The sequence below is a fragment of the Lathyrus oleraceus genome, chromosome 3 (genome assembly GCF_024323335.1).
Source record: "Lathyrus oleraceus cultivar Zhongwan6 chromosome 3, CAAS_Psat_ZW6_1.0, whole genome shotgun sequence".
Taxonomy (NCBI): domain Eukaryota; kingdom Viridiplantae; phylum Streptophyta; class Magnoliopsida; order Fabales; family Fabaceae; genus Lathyrus; species Lathyrus oleraceus.
In genome coordinates, this window is record NC_066581.1 from 52,462,707 (window position 1) to 52,483,925 (window position 21,219).

The 21,219-nt window shown below is 39.2% G+C and overlaps 2 protein-coding genes across 2 annotated transcripts; both read left to right on the forward strand.

Annotated features, from left to right (window-relative positions):
• The first annotated feature begins 10,387 nt into the window (after positions 1-10,387).
• LOC127129602 (uncharacterized) lies at positions 10,388-11,527 on the forward strand. The gene has a single exon (XM_051058757.1). The coding sequence runs from the start codon at positions 10,388-10,390 to the stop codon at positions 11,525-11,527; it is 1,140 nt and encodes a 379-aa protein (XP_050914714.1).
• A 96-nt stretch (positions 11,528-11,623) lies between these two features.
• LOC127129603 (uncharacterized) lies at positions 11,624-19,240 on the forward strand. The gene is made up of 4 exons (XM_051058758.1): positions 11,624-13,358; positions 13,443-13,824; positions 14,093-14,570; positions 19,199-19,240. The coding sequence occupies exons 1-4, from the start codon at positions 11,624-11,626 to the stop codon at positions 19,238-19,240; spliced, it is 2,637 nt and encodes an 878-aa protein (XP_050914715.1).
• Positions 19,241-21,219: the final 1,979 nt, after the last annotated feature.

Here is a 21,219-nt window from a genome sequence, read left to right on the forward strand (position 1 = left end):
AGAAGACTAAATCCGATCCTAAGTGAGGTAGTAAAGAAAGAAATAACCAAGTTATTAGAAGCAGGTATTATATATCCTATATCTGATAGCAAATGGGTCAGTCCTGTACACGTTGTACCAAAGAAAGGAGGCATAACCGTTATTGAAAACGAAAAAGGAGAAACTATAACTAAACGAATCGAATCGGGATGGAGAATGTGCATTGACTATAGGAAACTAAACAAAGCAACCCGAAAAGATCATTTCCCTTTACCATTCATTGACCAAATGTTAGAACGATTAGCTAAACATTCGCATTTCTGTTATTTAGACGGTTATTCAGGCTTCTTTCAAATACCAATTCACCCTGATGACCAAGAAAAGACAACATTCACATGCCCTTTTGGTACCTTCGCGTATAGACGAATGCCGTTTGGTCTGTGTAATGCCCCTGCAACTTTTCAAAGATGCATGATGGCAATTTTCGCCGACTTTCTCGAAAACATCATGGAAGTATTCATGGATGACTTTTCTGTATACGGACAAAGTTTCGAAGAATGCCTTGAAAACCTGGAAAGAGTTCTTGAACGATGTGTAAAAGTAAACTTAGTACTTAATTGGGAAAAGTGCCACTTTATGGTACAAGAAGGAATTGTTTTAGGACACATCATCTCGAACAGAGGAATTGAAGTAGACAAAGCCAAAATAGAGGTAATCGAAAATCTTCAACCCCCAAGAACCGTGAGAGAAGTACGAAGCTTTTTAGGACACGCCGGTTTCTACCGACGATTCATCAAAGACTTCTCTAAGATAACTAAACCCTTAACCGGACTATTAATGAAAGATGCTGAATTCATATTCGACGATAACTGTTTAAAAGCATTTCAAACTCTTAAACAAGCATTGATCTCCGCACCCATTATGCAGACACCAGACTGGAATGAACCATTCGAAATAATGTGCGATGCCAGTGATTATGCTGTAGGTGCTGTTTTAGGACAAAGAAAGGATAAAAAGCTCCATGTTATATATTACGCTAGCAGAACCCTGGATGAAGCACAGATGAATTATGCCACAACCGAGAAAGAACTCCTAGCAGTAGTATTTGCGCTAGATAAATTTCGTTCTTACTTGGTAGGAGCCAAAATAATAGTTTACACCGATCACGCTGCTATCAGGTACCTTCTAACAAAAAGGATGCTAAACCTAGACTCCTAAGATGGATCTTGTTACTACAAGAATTCGACTTAGAAATTAAGGACAAGAAAGGAACTGAGAACGTAGTAGCAGACCACCTCTCTAGACTTGAGAACCTTGAACCAGAAAGAACATCCATTAATGATGATTTCTCGTATGACAAACTCATAGCTACTTTGGAAGAGAACAACTCCGACATGCAAGTAGAAACCACCTTAGCTATATCTGTCATACCATGGTACGCTGATCTAGTTAATTATTTAGCTGCCGGAATAGTTCCACCTACTTTATCTTACCAGCAGAAGAAAAGATTCTTCCACGACATAAAACACTATTACTGGGATGATCCCTTACTTTTCAAAAGAGGTCCCGATGGTATTTTCCGTCGATGTGTACCCGAAGAAGAGGTAGAAAATATAATCCAACACTGTCACTCCGCGCCTTATGGTGGACACACAAGTACATCCAAGACCTGCTCTAAAATCCTACAAGCTGGCTTTTATTGGCCAACTATATGGAAGGACGTACATGCGGCTATTAAGGAGTGTGACAGATGTCAACGCACGGGAAACATATCTAGACGTGACGAGATGCCACAAAAAGGTATTTTGGAAGTAGAGATTTTTGACGTATGGGGAATAGACTTCATGGGACCATTTCCATCCTCTTTCGGTAACAAATACATACTCGTGGCGGTTGACTACGTATCAAAGTGGATCGAAGCTATAGCTTCTCCAACTAATGACACCCGAGTAGTAACTAGACTCTTTAAAAATATAATATTTCCGAGATTTGGCATCCCAAGGATAGTAGTCAGTGATGGTGGATCGCACTTTATATCCAAGGTACTCGAAAAACTACTACTTAAATATGGAGTGAGACATAGGATAGCAACACCTTACCACCCTCAAACCAGTGGACAAGTGGAAGTATCTAACAGAGAAATCAAGCAAATACTAGAAAAAACGGTCGCCACTTCAAGGAAAGATTGGTCATTGAAATTACCAGAAGCTTTATGGGCATACCGAACTGCTTATAAAACTCCCATAGGGACGACCCCATTTAAGCTCATTTATGGAAAATCCTGTCACCTCCCGGTAGAATTAGAACATAAAGCCTATTGGGCTATTAGAAATTTAAATTTGAATTATAAAGCCGCCGGTGAAAAGAGAATCCTTGACATAAACGAATTAGAGGAACTCAGAAGAGACGCCTATGAAAATGCCAAAATCTATAAAGAAAGAACAAAACAATGGCATGATAAGCGTATATCAAGGAAAATCTTCAAGCAAGGCGACGCAGTACTCTTATTTAACTCCAGACTAAAATTATTCCCGGGAAAACTACGATCCAGATGGTCAGGACCTTTCCATATCACTAAAATCTTTCCCAGTGGAGCGGTAGAAATTAAAGGACAATCTACAGAACCGTTCACCGTAAACGGGCAACGTCTGAAACACTATCACTATGCGGAAACCAACGAGGATTCGCAAATTCTACACTTAGACGAAACGCCCCCAGGACTCGTAGACAATATTTAACAGTTTCTTTGTCGAGCTTGCGACATTTAAACAAAGCGCTTAGTGGGAGACAACCCACAAATTAATCTGTTATTTTATTATTCTATTATTATTATCATTTCTCTATTTCTCTCTTAATTATTCTTTTAATTTCTATTTAGTATTCATTATTGATTTATTCAAAAAGAAAAAAAATATATATATATATATATATATATCTATATATAATAATAATAATTCTTTTCTTCTTTCGGCATTTGGCCAAATCCTGACTTAAACTCATGTTTTCTTTTCTCTAGTTAACACTAACCAGATGGGACATTTTGACCGTATGGGTATCAAGTTCAGAGGAATGGCTCAGAAACGAAGGTTTGAAGAACTAGCCACTAGAGAAATGCTACCTAGTTTATATGCTGATGATTGGGCTATGACTGCCCTTGGACTGAGACAGAGTGTCCTGTTTTTGCTGAATCAGATAGGATGGGAGACCTCCCCTACCCTGAGACCTTTCACCACCTACCGGAGACTCACATTAGAATTCCTTAGTTCATTAATCTATCTACCTAGCCATGGAAAAGGAATTACCAGAGGCTTTATCCAGTTCAGAATGTTCAATATGGAATACCAATTTAATATTAGAGACTTCACCAACCTTTTGGGTTTTCCTACCTCCTTTGATACATTCACTATAAGCCAGGAAGAACTTTTTGAGTATAGAGAGCTGGAACACTTTTGGGGTAAGCTGACTGGAAATGATGAGCCCGAAGAACATGAGTTTCTCTCTGGAAACATACATAACCCGGCTTTTCGCTATTTCCATAAGATCCTGACCCACACTTTATTGGGAAGAAGCCAAATAGTACTTCAGTTTCACGTGATGAACTCTTCATCATATTTTGTGCTTCCCAGAACCGTCCAGTAAACGGTGCTACTTTTATGTTAGCTAATTTGGACCACCTTATCCAGGATGAGAGAGCACCCATTAGAATAGGCGGCCTGATAACTATGATAGGTAATGCTATTGGACTACGTCAGCCTATGCTTGACCTGAACCCTTTTTGTGGCATTACCACTATGAGTATACCTTTCCTCTTCAACACTATGTTTATAGCAAACATAGGGTATGATGAGTTCGAGCTTGTTATTGATAACCAGGTTCTCTGCCTATTCACCCTGCCCGATCCTAGGACTAGTGTTCATAACCAAAAGAACTGGCTCTATAACCTGAATGAAACCCCAACTCCTGCTGGATCCACTGAATCCATCCAGGATTATGAGATTTGTGATGACTACGAGCATTATGTTGACCATATCTCTCTTGCTGAATCTGACCCTCAGACTCCATCCGGCTACCATGATATTGATCCTCCTCCTCGGCCTGTCCTGACCGAAGAATCAGCCATGCCTGATCTCCGACATCATATGCCAGGAACAGATATTAAAACCGTCATTGAAGCTTTGATGTCAGAACAAAACGCCCTCAGGGAAGATTTCCACAGCTTGAGACTTGCAGTCCTAGAACACATGAGCAGCACGGCAAGTCAGTTACGTATGTTACGGCATCATGTTAACTCTTTTGCTCCTCCGGCCAGAGATCCGAAGATAGATGGAATTTAGTTATTTTTCTTTCTAAGTTATTTAGTTTTAGGCTAGAATTTTTCATTAATGCTATTTGAATTCATGTTTATTTCTATTTCATTTTATTATTTTCCCTTCCTGTAATACATTATGATCCTTTTTGTTGAAGCTGTTTTAGTTAATTTGATTATGCAATGGCTATTATGCTCTACTGTTATTACTTATTATTATTATTATACAAAGCAATTAAGCATGCATACTAAATTAAGCTACAGACTAAAACGTTCATAAGCAGAATAAAATATTAAATTACGCTACCAAAGTGATTCTGTGAAGCGCTACTAAGCCTTCCCAAAAAGGAAGTGTGACGAGCGTCACACCACCCATAACGAACGGCACGCAACACTCTTGTTACGAGCGTCACAGCTTTGTGACGAGCGTAACGCCCCTCAGACATGTGAACGTTAGGGAGCCGTTGGAGACGAACGTTACACCCTTACCTTTTTACATTCCCCATTCATTTTCTATCTACCACAATTAATTACTTTTCAACCACTCTTTCTTTTCACCTCCCACATTTTCTCCTATAAATACCCTCCAAACCTCCTTCTTTCACCACAAACAATTCTCTCATATCAAATATACAATTCTTTTCCTTTCCAAATCACTCATTCAAAAATTCATCACAATGGCGGGAAATCAAAATTTTGGAAATATCATCTTCCGATCCGAAGATGACAACTATCAGCAAGAGCAATTCGAGCGCTTCCAACAGCGAGGCGTCGCTCCCACCAGGTACCCCGATTTAACTTGTTTACAACAATTGGGCTTACTCCAAGGTATCGAGTGGATGCTCCGTAGAGCCGATTTAACCTTCCTCTGCACCCATAACCAACCCACCTATCCTTCCCTAACCTTAGAATTCCTAAGTTCTTACGACTACACCACTCCCGCCGGTGAAGGTGAATCTCTAACCGGTACAGCAACCTTCCGTATGTTTAACACCGAGTACTCTCTAACCCAACGCCAATTGAGTGCCATGCTACAATTTCCCACAGAAGGTCTGCTCCATGCCAGAATTCCCCCAACCTCAAACTGGAACACAGTTCTAGTTTTCGACCTTTTTAAGAAAATTTCCGGTATAAATACCTACAACTGGGAAGAACTCCTTCTCTCCCACATCCATAACCCCACCATCCGTTATTTTCTCCGTATCCTGCAAAACACACTCTTTGGAAGACCAAACAACAGTAAGGTCAACTCAAAAGAACTCTTTTTCCTCCAGTGCGTTTTCGAAACGGATACTACGGTAAACGCCGCCTCTTTTCTCCTTCATCATATCCGCACCTTATGTGCTAGAGGCCGGCAACCATTCATAATTGGTGGACTAATAACCTCCATAGCACTTGGCCTGAACCTAGGGGATAAACTCCAAACTTTAGAATCCCTACCACCCCTGTCTATGGATATCAGCTATTGTCGCTCCAGCCGCCTGATTAAAAACAGAGTAGGCGGAGGATACTATCTTATGGTGAACAACCAAGCTGTCCCAAGTGTTGTGCTACCCAATACCACCCTAACCGATGTCACAAACCCGAACCGCCACCTTTATGATCTCAGCGCTCCTGAAACCACCGAGCCTTCACAAACAAACCAGCAAACAGATGAGTTTGAAGAAATGGAACAAGGTGATCATCCGCCAACACAACAGTCAGTCCCGCTCAACCCTTCCAGTAATGCAGCCGGCCCATCCTCCCAACGTCGTCGACGACGAAGGCCTGCGACCAACGATGACATTATGGATGCTATCGACGGAATGCAGGCACAGAATGCAGATATGATGCAGATGATGCGTCAAATGCAACAGCAACAGGATGCTCGGAATGCCATAACCGACCAGCGGTTTACTGAGTTGTTTAGCAGATTCAACAGCTTAGACATACGTCAAAGATCACCAGGACCAAGAACCAGAGGTGGCAGGCAGCCTTAGTTATATTTTTTTTCTTTTCATCTCCATTTTGTATTTCTTTCCCTTAAAACATCGAGGACAATGTTTAGTTCAAGTATGGGGGGGAAATTATTCTTTCCATTCTCATTTTTGTTTCAAGTTTGTACTCTCCCTTTTCATTGTTATTTCCTTATAAAAACAAAATATTTTTTTTAAGTTAAGTCCTTAAGGTGAAAAAGTTTCTATTATCTATTTCCCTCAACTTTCTTGAGCCATAACAAAAATTTTAACACACCCAATAAGTATAAAGGTTGCTCACTTTATAAAATTTGAGTGAAATCAAAACAAAATCATTACCATAACAACGCTCTGAGAACCTCGATATGTTAGATCAGGATAAGTACCTATTATACCGATTCCTTGAACTTTTAGTTCTATGGTAACCCCAAGTAGTTTATACAGAAGTCAGCACCATCTTAATAGCAAACTACGTGGAGAGCCGATGAATATAAGTGAATGATCCCCAAAGTAACCTGAGACACATAAATATATCAAGAAATGCACTAATTAAATTAGGTGATCCTTACCGGATCATTTAATCTAAAGGTTGCAGATCATGCAAAAGCACAATACGAAAGATCCATTATGAATTGGTTCAGTAGGAATCTGGTACTGAACTTGGTAGGGCGGACTACGGTTCGATCCCCCGCAATTTGCAATGGACTGAATAATGAAGTTATCCGACTTATGTACCAGAACTTCTAGCTAAAAGCGGATCATAGTCACTAACCGGTTACTCCACTATGTGCGCGAAAGGATAAAGGGCTTAATGTGATTTCACTAGAATGAAAACGGGCAAAATAAGACTAAAGGAACCAGGATAGCTATCATAGGGTACTTGAACTGATTGGCATAAGGTAGGGTTATCTGAGGTTGTAACGGTAGTTGTTGATGTCAAGATTAAACTCAAGTCCTCCTAAACAAAATCCATTGGCAACCTAGTACGAATTGATGTGTGCTTTAAAATTTCATCCGGCTAAAACTTTTAACAAGTTCTATACTGAATTTTGCTTGAGGACAAGCAAAGATTTAAGTATGGGGGAGTTTGATAACACGAAATTATATCGCTCTTTAAGACTTAATTCAATTAAATTATTTTATCATTTACGCTAATTTATCCCATTTCATCAGATATTATGCAGTATTTCTTTTCTATTTACATCAGGTACCCATTTTGAAGCAAAAGTGAAAAAGGGAAGAAAAGGAGGTGTAAAAAGCAACAAAAAGGAGAGAAAAGGAACCAAAGGCCAAAGCCCAGCCCAAAGCGCACAAGTCACCAATGCTGTGCCTGTGACGGACGTCACAGGACGCGTGACGAGCGTCACGCGAAGTAACCTTGTGACGGACGTCACACATGGTGTGACGAACGTCACACCAGTCCTCTATATTTTTGGCGCAAGGAACTCAACTGACCACGTTGAAGCCCACTTCCACGCACGCTTAACCCTCGGAAGCCTACTACCATGCACGCGGAAACCCTTGAAAAGTGGTTACACCAGCAGCTTATAAATAGCAGCAAATTGGGAACTTCCAGACACACAGTTTTTGCACGCTCAGTTTTGCGGAAGCTCTGCCAAATTTATTTTTCACGCCTTTGCCTATTTTTCTTCCTTTCCAGCATCGTTCACTTTATTTATTTTATTTTGCAAGCTTTATTTTCTTTTTCCCTTGCAATTTATTTTCCCCCGTTCTTAGCTTTTAGATATTTTTCGCGTAGTAGTTTCTACACCGGAAACTACTGTGCAACTTTATACCGGATTTAACCTTACGTTATATTCGAGTTTTTTTTATTTCCTTGATTTAATTTACTGTTTAATTGAAGAATCGAAGAACAAATCCTACCGGCTTGTGGAGGAGTGTTCAAAGACCATTGTATTACGCATTCAGGTTCTTTAATAGTTATTTAATTTTTAATGTTTTATTCTACTGTTTATTTACATTGCCTGCCTGAAATGAGTCTGTGTATGCATGATAATAATTATTATTTAGTTAGCATGTCTGGCTAATTTGCCTAGGTATCGGTATGTAAAGTAAGCAGAATAAGGGGTCAAGACTAAGTCGGTCTATTCAAACTTAAAATCAGAATCAATCTTTTTATGGTCTTAACTTACAGGTTTAATAACAAGATTTTTTACAAAAGTAAAAGGCATAAAGAAGTTGAAACCAACAGAGCGAGAGTTTGAGGTTTAACTGGACAGTGTAGGTTAGTCATTAAGTCTATCTCAGGGCGAGAGCAAGTTTTAGAATTAATTAAATTCTGACTTTTTTCCAAAAAGTATTTTTTAAAGATCGAATGTGAGGACGAGAGTTAAGCATTTGGATTTAATTGTATAACCTAAGTCAACAGAGCGAGAGTTTGAGATAAGGGTGTTTTAAAACGGTCAGTATTTTCTTAAAAAGAGTTTCTGCAACTTTATTGTTTTCAAAATATGATTTTTGACTTAATTATAAGTGACAGCTACATTAATATAAGATCATGGTTTCTTCAACAGAGCGAGAGTTTGAGATAAAACCTTTAACCAATAAAGTTAATCGAAACGATTTATTTTAAAACCGAGAGACCGACAAGGAATTGATTCCCTAGTTTTGACGAACTACATACCGATATCCGTTTTATTAATATTTAATCTAGATCTTAGTTTAGCTCTTAGCTCCTTTCCCCAAACAATCAAACATTTTCACCTTAGATTTACGTAGTAACCTTAGATAACGGTACATCGATTCATAAGTCCCTGTGGGATCGATATCTTTTAAAACTACGCGATAGAACTGTGCACTTGCAGTTTGTATCCCATTCTCGACTCACACAGTCGAGCGATCACTTATCTATGGATTGTTCCTATTTCCTAGTTTTGATGACTTTGTTGCCATGGATGCCATCAAGATCTTCTTAATAGGAAATCCAGTTCCTACTTTGCTTGCTGATGCATATCATTCTGTTCATATGAGGAATTCTTATAGTGGAGGAATGATTACATGTTGTGTGCCTATGTTGTACAAGTGGTTTATTTCTCACTTGCCTAGGTCTCATGATTTTTGGGATCTTAAGGATGGTCTTTTATGGTCACAGAAGATTATGTCTCTCACACATTCAGATATTGTTTGGTATAGTCGTGACTATGATGGAGTTAGTATCATTGATAGTTGTGGAGAATTTTCTAATGTACCTCTCCTTGGTACAAAAGGGGGCATCAGTTACAACCCAATCCTAGCTCGGCGTCAACTTGGTTATCCAATGAGAGATAAGCCAAAGAATATTCACTTGGAGGGTTTGTTCTTTAAGGAATGTGAAGATTGCAAAGCGCTCAAAGAGAAGATTGTGCATGCTTGACGCCATGTTCATAAGTTAGAAAAGAAAGTCTTAGGGAAGACAAATTGTGTCTCCTTAGAACCTTATCTTAAATGGGTGCAAGATAGGGCCATCAACTTGAAAATGCCTTATCCTCGCCAAGAGCCTTTGCCTTTAGCTGACAAAAAACCTACCTATATCTTCATGACTGATGCAGAGAAGTTGAAGATTGCTTTGACCAAAGCGCATCGAGAAAGGGACGCTTGGAAGAACAAGTATCAAATCATCAAAAATGAGGATGAAGAGCTTCAAAGGCAGTTGAAGATGAAGAATGAAGAAGAGCTCTCCAACAAGAAGAGGAAGGTGCAAGAGGATTTATTTTCCTATGGCGTTCAGTCAAATACTCCTTGGAAGTTGATCGTGGATAAGCTTGTGCTCGAGAAGGCTGAGATGGAAGAACAAATTAAGAAGCTCAACTTGAGGCTACTAGGGGAATCTCCTTAGGACTTTACCTAGCTTTTATTTAGCTTTGTTTAGAACTTTTGAAAGTGTACTCAAATTTTGTAACTCCCTTTGATTAATGAAATGAGTTTCTTTTGGTCATTGTTATTTGCCTTTTGATGTTTGCAATTATCTCTTAAGTTCCTTGAAACTTAAAAAAAAAAAAAAAAAAAAAAATTCATTGCATTCATGCACATGTCATCACACTTGCATTTTTTATCAAAATAAAAACTCATTTCCGTCATTTCTTCTCCAATAGTTTCCATACTGAGACCCTCACACCAGTACAACACCAGAGCTCAAGCCCGACGTAGAATGGCCGAGCAAGAGCAAGAGATGGAAAGAGTGAATGAAGAGCTTACAGATCTACGTGGGAATATAGGTCAAATCATGGAGATGTTGCAAGTAATACGTGTAAAGATGGATACTCAACCCGCAATTGTTTCTGAGATCGTCAATCCGGTGATTACTCCTCAGCCAACAGTTACTACTCCAGCAACTTGGCCTCCCTTTGGTCTTCCTTATGGTTTTGTGCCTCCTCCTCAAGGACAGTCCACTCAACACACAGTTCCATTAACTACTGAAGTTAATCAAGTGATTCCTACTTTTGCACCCACTGCCATGCACACTCGAGTTCAACCGTACTTCGATGATCATCAACAAGTGTATGATATACCTGATATGTCTGAAGAAGGTGATGAAAGACATCAAAAGCTGAGAGAAAATGTTGAAACCATTGAGAAAAGGCTGAGAGCAATGGAAGGTGATCAGATCTTTGGTGCTGCTGCCAGAGAAATGTGTCTTGTATCTGGATTAGTGATCCCCGCAAAATTCAAGATACCCAACCTTGATCAATACGAAGGAGCTACTTGTCCCAAAAGTCACCTCATCATGTATTATAGAAAGATGGCAGCTCACGTGGACAATGACAAACTCATGATCCACTGTTTCCAAGACAATTTGAAAGGCGCCTCTTCCAAATGGTACTTGACCCTTGATCAGACTCGCATTCGTTGTTTCCAAGATTTGTCTGATGCTTTCATCAAACAATACAAGTACAACATGGATCTAGCTCCCGATAGAAGGCAATTGTTGAGCATGTCCCAAAAGGATTCTGAATCCTTTAAAGAATATGCACAAAGGTGGAGAGAGACTGCATCTCAAGTGGAACCTCCATTAACAGAAAAAGAATTGGCAGATTGGTTCGTCGACACAGTGCGACCAGAATTTTTTGAAAGGATGGTGGGAAGCGTGACTGCAAGTTTTTCTGACTTGGTGGTCGTGGGTATCAAAGTGGAACTTGGCTTAAAAAATGGCAAGATGATTATTTCAGCTAGTAATTCCAACAATAACAACAATACCAAGAAATTCTCTAGTAGTTTCCATAAGAAAAAGGAAGGAGAAACAAATGCAGTGATGGGTAGTAGAAGAAAGAATCAGCCTTGGAAAAAGTAACAATATTTTGCTCAACAACATTATGTTCAACAACCACAATTTTCTCAACAGCCGTATGTAGCAGCTATTACACCAACTTTCAATCAGCAAGTCCCAATGCATCAGTCGGCTCAAGCAGTTCCGATCTTTCAAACAACACCCAATGTTCCAACTTATCAACAAGCGCCCAACGCTCCAGCTTATCAACAAAGGACTCCAGCTCCGCACCAAAATGCTCCATTCCAAAATAGAAGACAAGGTGGAAAACCTCTGATTCCTCAGATTCCTCTGTCTTACACTGAATTATATCCGTCATTGTTGAAGAAAGGGTTAGTTGCTCCGAGACCTTTGGGACCTCCACCAGATCCTCTCCCACCATATTACAATCCGAATGCACATTGTCTGTTCCATGAAGGTGCCCCTAGGCATGATTTGGAAGGTTGTTATGCCTTAAAACATATTGTGAGGGAATTGATTGAGAAAAAGATTCTTTCATTTGGGGATACCAGTCCAAATGTCAAAAACAATCCTCTGCCTGCCCATGGGTCTGTAAATGCTATTGATGATGAGCCTGATGAAGGTCTGATTCTTGATGCAACCAAAATCAAGACTCCGCTCAGAGATTTTCATGCAAAGTTAGTGGAGGCAGGTTTATTGAAAAATTGCCATAAGAGTTGTGAAGAATGTACTATTGGTCCTAAAGGATGTCAAATGATCCGAAAGGATATTCAAGAATTGATTAACCAAGGTGTGTTGCAAGTAAGCAGTCGTATGAAAAAGAATGAGGTAGCAGTGATTGAACCCATCTTCAATCTACCTGAGTTAAGTACTACAACACCAATCTTCAACATTCCAGAGCCAATCTTCAACGTTCTAGATTCTACTGTTGTTCAGCCAATTTTCAACATTCCAGAATCAGTTGAACCAATCTTCAATATGCCTAATCCAGTGGTTGTCCAAAGGCCTAGCTCTTTTCCTTTTGAGAATACTAAAGCAGTTCCTTGGAAGTATGATACATCTGTGGTTAACCAAAGGTCTGACAAAGTAGGTCATAAAGAAGGTCTGAATATTGCAAGCACTGATATAGCAGTGGGAAGTAGAATGACCCGCAGTGGTCGCATTTATACCCCTCAGTTCAACTTGGCTCCACCAAATCCACCAAAAGAAACCACCACTACTGTTACCGACAAAGGCAAAGAGGTTATCACAACTGATGAAGACGCTGAATTTCTGAGGATTATTAAGAAGAGTGATTACAAGATTATTGATCAGCTGCATCAAACTCCTTCAAAGATATCCATTTTGTCTCTTCTCATGAGTTCTCCAACTCATAGGAGTGCCTTGCAGAAATTGTTAGCTCAGGCTCATGTCACTCACGACATTACTATTGATCAATTTGATGGGGTCATTGCCAACATTACAGCATGCAACCATCTCAGCTTCAGTAGAGAAGATTTGACGAAGGATGGCCAAGACCATAACCGTGCTTTGCACATATCTGTGAAATGCCAAGAAGATACCCTAGCAAGAGTCCTTGTGGACACTGGCTCCTCTCTGAATGTTTTACCTAAGAGGACACTGGCTAAGTTGGCATATCAAGGGACTGAGAAGAGGCCAAGCGCATTGATTGTCAAGGCATTTGATGGATCGAGGAGGACCATCATAGGGGAGGTGGAGCTGCCAATATTAATTGGTCCACATGTATTTGAAATTACTTTTCAGGTTATGGACATCAACCCAAATTATAGTTGTTTGCTTGGAAGACCGTGGATTCATGCCGCTGGGGCCGTGACTTCCACCTTGCACCAAAAAATGAAATTTGTTATTGGTGATAAGCTGGTGATTGTGTCAGGTGAGGAAGATCTTATGGTAAGCCACCTCTCTTCGTTCAGTTACATTGAGGCTGATGAGGATGCTTTGGAAACTTCTTTCCAAGCTCTTGAAATAGCCAACGATGTCCTTATGGAAGTCGAAGAATCAAAGGAGAAGGATATTCCATCTTTTGCATCATGGAAGAAAGCAATATCAACCATCGAGGAAGGAAGTCCCGAAGGTTGGGGAGATGTTATTGATGTCAAACTAAAGCTAGACCGTTATGGGTTGGGTTACAAACCAACCAATGTCAAGAAGGAAGCATCAACCTCCACCGAAGGACGTCTGAAGACTATCCAAGAAGTGTTTGTCAGCACTGGATATCAAGTCAATGCTATTGATGAATATCTTGAAGATGAAGATTTGAGCAACCTGGTGTACCAATCTGATGTGGCTTTGAACAATTGGAAGGCGATTGAAATCCCAAAGATGTTTCCTTTGTCAAAGTAATTTGTTGTTTTTCTTTGGTGTTTTCAAAATTCCATAGTTATGCCCAAAGCTATTGGACTATTTTGTAGGGTCACCTTTGCATTTCCAAGATTTATATCAATGAAGGCGTTTTGTTAAATTCCTGTTTGTTCATTTACTTCTTTTTCTCTTTCACTTTTAAAGAAAAATGGCAATCTTTCAAAACCATTAAAATAAAAATCATTTTCCTCTTGCATTCCTTTGTTTTTTTTACTTTTAATAAAAACAAATCATTTAAACATGCAGAATAAAAGAAAACCATGTTGAATCCAATGACTCTACTTTCCCTCTTAACTTTGATTCACCAATCTACCAAGCTGAAGAAGAGGGTGAGGAAGATTGTGATGTTCCTGACGAACTGGCAAGATTGGTTAAGTACGAGTACACAGATATCCAACCACATCAAGAGCAGGTAGAGACAATCAACCTTGGCACCGAGGAAGTAAGGAAAGAGGTCAAGATTGGTACAACACTTGGGGCAGACATCAAAGAAAGATTGGTCAAGCTTTTACAAGAATATGTGGATGTGTTTGCATGGTCGTATCAAGATATGCCCGGTTTAGACAAAGGCATTGTTGTTCACAAATTACCACTCCGACCAGATTATCCACCAGTAAAACAAAAACTCCGAAGAACAAGACCAGACATGGCTTTGAAGATTCGAGAAGAGGTCAAAAGACAGTTTGATGCTGGCTTTCTTGTAGTTGCAAAGTACCCTCAATGGGTAGCTAACATTGTGCCAGTACCTAAAAAGGATGGCAAGGTCAGAATGTGCGTGGACTATAGGGATTTGAATAAAGCTAGTCCGAAGGACGATTTCCCTCTCCCACATATTGACACCTTGGTTGATAACACTGCTAGGTTTGCTGTTTTCTCCTTCATGGATGGGTTTTCAGGCTATAATCAGATCAAGATGGATCCCGATGACATGGAAAAGACCACCTTCATCACACCATGGGGAACTTACTGCTACAAAGTTATGCCTTTTGGTCTCAAGAACGCAGGGGCAACCTATCAAAGGGCGATGGTCACCCTCTTTCATGACATGATGCATAGGGAGATTGAGGTCTATGTGGACGATATGATTGCCAAATCATAGAGTGAGGAGGATCATTTGGACCATTTGTTGAAACTATTTGAGCGCCTCAGAAAATTTAGATTGCGTCTGAATCCAGCTAAGTGTACATTTGGGGTCAGATCAGGGAAGTTACTTGGTTTCATTGTTAGTCAATGAGGAATTGAAGTAGATCCAGATAAGGTCAGAGCGATACAAGACATGCCAGCTCCACAAACTGAAAAGCAAGTTAGAGGTTTTCTTGGAAGATTGAACTACATTTCCAGATTTATTTCCAACATGACTGCTACATGTGAGCCTATATTTAAGTTGCTCCGAAAGGATCAAGCAATTGAATGGAATTCTGATTGTCAGCAAGCTTTTGAGAAGATTAAAGGTTATCTGCAAGAACCTCCTATCTTGATTCCACCCATTCTAGGGAAGCCTCTCTTCATGTACTTAACTGTGCTCGAAGGATCCATGGGTTGCGTACTAGGTCAACATGATGAAACTAGAAAGAAAGAACATGCCATTTACTACTTGAGCAAGAAGTTTACTGATTGTGAAAGCAGATATTCACTCTTAGAAAAAACTTGTTGTGCTTTAGCATGGGCTGCCAGACGTCTTAGGCAGTATATGATTTGTCACACTACTTTGTTGATCTCCAAAATGGATCCAATAAAGTATATCTTTGAGAAGCCTGCTTTGACTGGAAGACTTGCCCGTTGGCACATGTTGTTATCTGAATACGACATCCAGTACGTAACCCAGAAATCTATCAAAGGAAGTGTTTTGTCTTACTACCTCGCTAATCATCCTGTCGAAGACTATGAGCCATTGAAGTTTGATTTCCCAGATGAAGACATTATGTTGGTGAAAGATTGTGAAACTCCAAGCCTAGATGAAGGTCCCGAGCCAGGTTCCTGTTGGAAGATGATGTTTGATGGTTCCTCCAATTGCATGGGGCATGGTGTGGGAGCCGTGTTGATGAATCCCAATGGTGGATATACTCCTTTCACATCAAGATTGTGTTTTGAATGTACCAACAATATTTCAGAGTATGAAGCATGTATCTTGGGTATTGAAGCTGCAATTGACACCCGAATCAAGATCCTTAAAGTATATGGAGACTCAGCCTTGGTGATCTACCAAGTCAAAGGAGAATGGGAAACTCGTGATGAGAAGTTAATGCCATATCGTGCCCACATTATGGAATTGATAAAGTACTTTGATGAAATCACCTTCCATCATGTTCCAAGAGCAGAAAATCAGATAGCAGATGCTTTGGCTATGTTAGCCTCTATGTTCCAAGTCAGATTTCTCAATGAGGCGCCACTTATCACAATTGAGAGGAAAATTGCACCAGCCTATTGTCTATTGGTTGAAGAAGAAATTGACGAGAAACCGTGGTTCTATGATATCAAGAACTACTTACAAAATCAAGAATACCCAGTGAATGCAACAACCCTAGATAAGAAGACTTTAAGGAGTTTGGCATCCAAATTCTTCCTTAGCAACGAGGTGCTATATAAAAGAAACTATGACATGGTTCTGCTCAGATGCATGGACAGACACGAAGCAGACCTGTTGATCAAAGAGATTCATGAAGGATCATTTGGAACTCACGCCAATGGACATGCCATGTCTAGGAAGATCTTGAGAGCTGGTTATTATTGGTTGACCATGGAGTCTGATTGTTTCAACTATGCTAGAAAATGTCACAAATGTCAAATCTATGCTGACAAGGTGCACGTGCCTCCGACAATGCTGAATGTTTTATCATCACCTTGGCCTTTCTCAATGTGGGGCATTGACATGATTGGGGCAATTGAGCCTAAAGCTTCCAATGGTCATCGTTTCATCTTGGTTGCAATTGACTACTTCACCAAATGGGTAGAAGCTACGTCATACGCCAACGTGACGAAACAAGTGGTTGCCCGTTTCATTAAGAACCAGATTATCTGTCGCTATGGAGTTCCAAGCAGAATTACCACTGATAATGGGACAAATTTGAACAACAAAACAATGAAAGAGTTGTGTGAGACCTTCAAGATTGAACATCACAACTCTTCTCCATATCGTCCGAAGATGAATGGAGCTGTTGAAGCCGCAAATAAGAATATCAAGAAAATCCTGTGAAAGATGGTGAAAACTTACAAAGATTGGCATGAAATGTTACCCTTTGCTTTGCATGGATACAGAACCTCAGTTCGCACTTCAACAGGGGGAACCCCTTTCTCTCTAGTATATGGGATGGATGCAGTTCTCCCAATTGAAGTAGAGATACCATCTTTGAGAGTCTTAATGGAGACCAAGCTAGAGGAAGCTGAATGGATCCAGAATAGATATGACCAATTGAACCTCATTGATGAGAAGAGAATGACTGCTATGTGCCATGGCCAGTTGTACCAGAAGAGGATCAAGAGGGCGTTTGACAAAAAAGTCCGTCTTCATGAATTCAAAGAAGGAGATCTCGTACTCAAGAAGACCTTGCCAGTACACAAGGATATGCGTGGAAAGTGGAGTCCCAGCTATGAAGGCCCATATGTTGTGAAGAAAGCATTCTCTGGAGGTTCCTTGATTCTCACAACTATGGATGGTGAAGAGCTTGCACACCCTGTGAACTCTGATGCGGTCAAAAAATATTATGCCTAAATAAAACCCGCTAAGTCGAAAACCTAAAAAGGCGACTAAGGAAAAAAATGGGTATCCCGGTGGATCATAACCTATGAAGGAGATCCAGGCAAAAGTTAGGGGTAAAAAAAAAAAAATGAAAGCTCGCTAAGTTGAAAATCCGAAAGGGCGGCTTAGGCAAAAAAGAGCGTCCCGGTGGATTGAAAACCCGAAAGGGCGGTCCAGGCAAAAATTAGGGACAAAAGGCATTTGACTGTATCAGATTGTTTACCATTACTTAAAGAATCAAAGTCAAGAATCAATCCAGTTGCTCTCGTCAGAAGCAAAGTTTTGGGAAAATCTTAGTCATTAGGGATAGTAGTGGTTATTGGATTCAATGTACACCGTTCCCTATTTCCATCTTCGAAATGTAATACTCCATGGAGCTTTTGCCATTTGCAAGCTACCATTCTTGAATAAAAAAACAGACTTTTCCTTTCAATTTTGTCATTTGTACTTCTCTTACCTTTCCTTGTTATGCAAAAAGTTATTTGTTAATAATGATTTTTGAAAATGAAAAGGTTTTGAAAAGAAAATATTTTGAAAAAACTTTAAAGAACATAATTTTTCTTTGACACATGGAAACATTGAAAGGGAAATGTTTTGTATCCCAAATAATTCTCAAGGTTGCAGAAGCATGTTTACACTATCAATATAGAAATCCCCATTGAAGTCTAAACTGACAAGCACTCTTGGATAAATCCTTCGATTGTGTGCAACTCTCAGGTTTGAGGATCTCCCTAGTGTCCATCTTGTGATACTTATTTAAGTTACTGGTGTTGAGGATGTATTCCCCATTAAGTCTCCACAAAACTCTTTGCCTCTCCAGAGTCAGCATTTGCATATCATGATCATTCACATCATGCTCAATCATGTGCATTTGACATTTAATCTAAATCCTTGTTCTTAGTTGTCGTTCTTCAAACTCCAAAAGTCCAGCTATCATTAGCACTCTAGTTGAAAATCCAATTGTTGTTGGTACCTTGAAGTTTGAACATGACCAATGTTTTTTTTCCAGTAAGTTATTGGTGTCCCCTATGAAAGTCCAATTGGTTAACCCCAATATTCCCCTTAAAGTCCAGTTGTTACTGGCATTCTACTTTGAAAGTCCAATTATTATTGACATCATTGTTAAAGTCCAGTTGTTACTGGCATTAAATCTGCTAGAAGATGGTCGTGATACCTTTGCTTGCGGTATAAAATCCAATCTGATTTGGCATATACAGAAGAGTTTAATTACCTTGTATTCTTCCTGATGGTTCCCGAAGGTCATGTTTGAACTCTTCATTGTAGGGAATTTCCAGAGGATTGGATGTTTTATCTTGTTTGAAAACTCCAATGAGGATATTTCTAAGTGTCAACTGGTCATGCTTGAACCTGTTGATCAATCACTTTGAATAATTCTAGTTTGCTATTTTTAGTGTCAACCGGTCATGCTTGAACCTGTTGATCAATCACTTTGAATACTTCCAGTTTGCTATTTTTAGTGTCAACCGGTCATGCTTGAACCTATTGATCAATCACTTTGAATACTTCCAGCTTGCTACTTTTAGTGTCATCCGGTCATGCCTGAACCTGGTGATCAGTCACTTATTTCCAGTTTGTTTATTTCTTGTTATTCTTAGTGTCATCCGGTCATGCCTGAATCTGGTGATCAACTGCTTTGAATATGCCCTAATTTATTTTTTCCCAATACATGTTATCCTTAGTGAGTTATTGCTCATGGTCACTGACATTATACTCTATCTCCATCATTTCTTACATATCATATTCATCATTCATCGTAAATCATCATGCTAGAATTCATTGCATTTTTGCATCATATCCCCAGCAGATCAAAAAAAAATATATACCAAAAAGAGAGTTTGTTTGTCCATAGCATAGCATGCCATTGCATCTAAGGGCAAAATTTCCGGTTATTTCTATATTTAAATACCTTTCACCCTGATTTCATGAGTATTATCATCACTCATTCCATCTGGAAAAGTTATTTAAATAGGGGCAACTGTCACACCCCAAATTTTACCCCTAGATTTCATAATCATTTTCATCATAGCCATCATTCATGCATAACTAACCTCAAGATCAAGATATGTCTGGTTTGTTTCATATGTGAATTAAGGTTTCCCTCAAAGAGCTCAAAGGATTGACCATTCAAAGTTTTGGATTGGTCATCAATAAATCAAGTTCTCATACACTCAATATATCTCTCTCCATCAACAAATAAGAGTATTGTGTCCTAATCAGAAGTGCATCAAGCTTCACTTTCATCTGGTTCACTAATTAGGGTTTCTCAACAACATTCAATTTCATCTGAGAATTTTGATCAAGACATGATCTCAAGCCTTGAGACATCACTAAACACACTAAAGTACATCTTAGGGCCCATCCATGATGTTCAATTTGCTCAAGAGTTTGAATTCATTGAAGATCAAGAATTGAAATTCATCTGATACACAATCAATGCACTACAAAGTCAAACCTTTGACTTTTGAGATTTATGATCAAATATGAACTTCTCAAGTTAAATTTCATGAGTATATGCTTAATTGATGAATTTTATCAAGAAAAATCAAGATAAATGAGGTTACTTGCAAAAAGGGCAATCTTGAAAACATTGAAAATTTCACTAAGTACCCAAATTTCATGTTCAAGTGCATTACTTTCTCAGACCATAACTTCCAATCCGAGCAGCCATTTTCTTTGCTACAAAGCTCAAATGAAAGCTCTTGTTCCATACTTCAACTTTGTCCTAGAGGGTTGATTCCATAAAAGTGGAAGGATTTTGAGTTATGAGGACATAAAGTTGGTGTCTCAAGTTGAAACACTTAGAAAATTTTCAAGACAGCATTGATCCCTAAAAAGTGATAAACTTTACAGCCAGTTTTCATTATGATCCACTTTGATTCAAAATAAACTCAAAACATGAAAGTTGTAGAGCATGTTTGGGGCTTTTTAAAAAGTACAAGTACATTTTTTTCCCATGCATGAGCTGTGAGTTTCGAAAATGGGAAGTTGGGGTTCCAAACTTGAATTTCAAGTCATGTCCATGCTGAATTTTTGGAGGAAAACCATTTCAAATGTGAAGATCTCTTGATTGCAGGTCCTCTTGTGTATAAATCTCTCCATAATCAGATGTTTATATGAATCCTAAGTGCATTGCACAAGGAGTTGAGGTTTTGTCCATTGCATTATACCATTTATGGGTGAATTTGCAAAAGGTCACATTACTACTTTGATAAAGCAAGCTTTATGCCAACAACTCAATCTTTCACCCTTGAAACCTGTCCCTAAAGATCACAAATAATCTTAAGAGATCAGAAGCAATCTTATAGAGGCTAGGGAGATATGACAAACTCCTTGAAATCCAACTATTCATGCAAACCTCACTTTCATTCTCAACCAAAACCATAACTTCACAACTTTTGTTTCTAATCAGTTCCAATCCTCACTCTTTTCCTATAAATAGAGGGATCTCTTAAGCCTCAAATGACACAACAAGAACCCCTTAACACTTCATCAAACTCCCATTCCATTAGAATTTGCAAAAACACACTATTTTTGCAAGTTCTCTAGCCAAACTTATTCTCCACATGTATCTTCCAAACAAACACCACAAATCATCTCTAGACATCATTTAGAACTG

What these genes read in the sequence shown, in the direction of transcription:
- LOC127129602 (XM_051058757.1), top strand. Translation starts at nt 10,388, where the DNA reads ATGGCCGAGCAAGAGCAAGAGATGGAAAGAGTGAATGAAGAGCTTACA.
- LOC127129603 (XM_051058758.1), top strand. Translation starts at nt 11,624, where the DNA reads ATGCATCAGTCGGCTCAAGCAGTTCCGATCTTTCAAACAACACCCAAT. An exon ending in TAAGCTGGTGATTGTGTCAG is followed by an intron (nt 13,359 to 13,442) that starts GTGAGGAAGATC and finishes CTTCTTTCCAAG; the next exon opens with CTCTTGAAATAGCCAACGAT. An exon ending in TTGCAAAGTACCCTCAATGG is followed by an intron (nt 14,571 to 19,198) that starts GTAGCTAACATT and finishes TGTTATTCTTAG; the next exon opens with TGTCATCCGGTCATGCCTGA.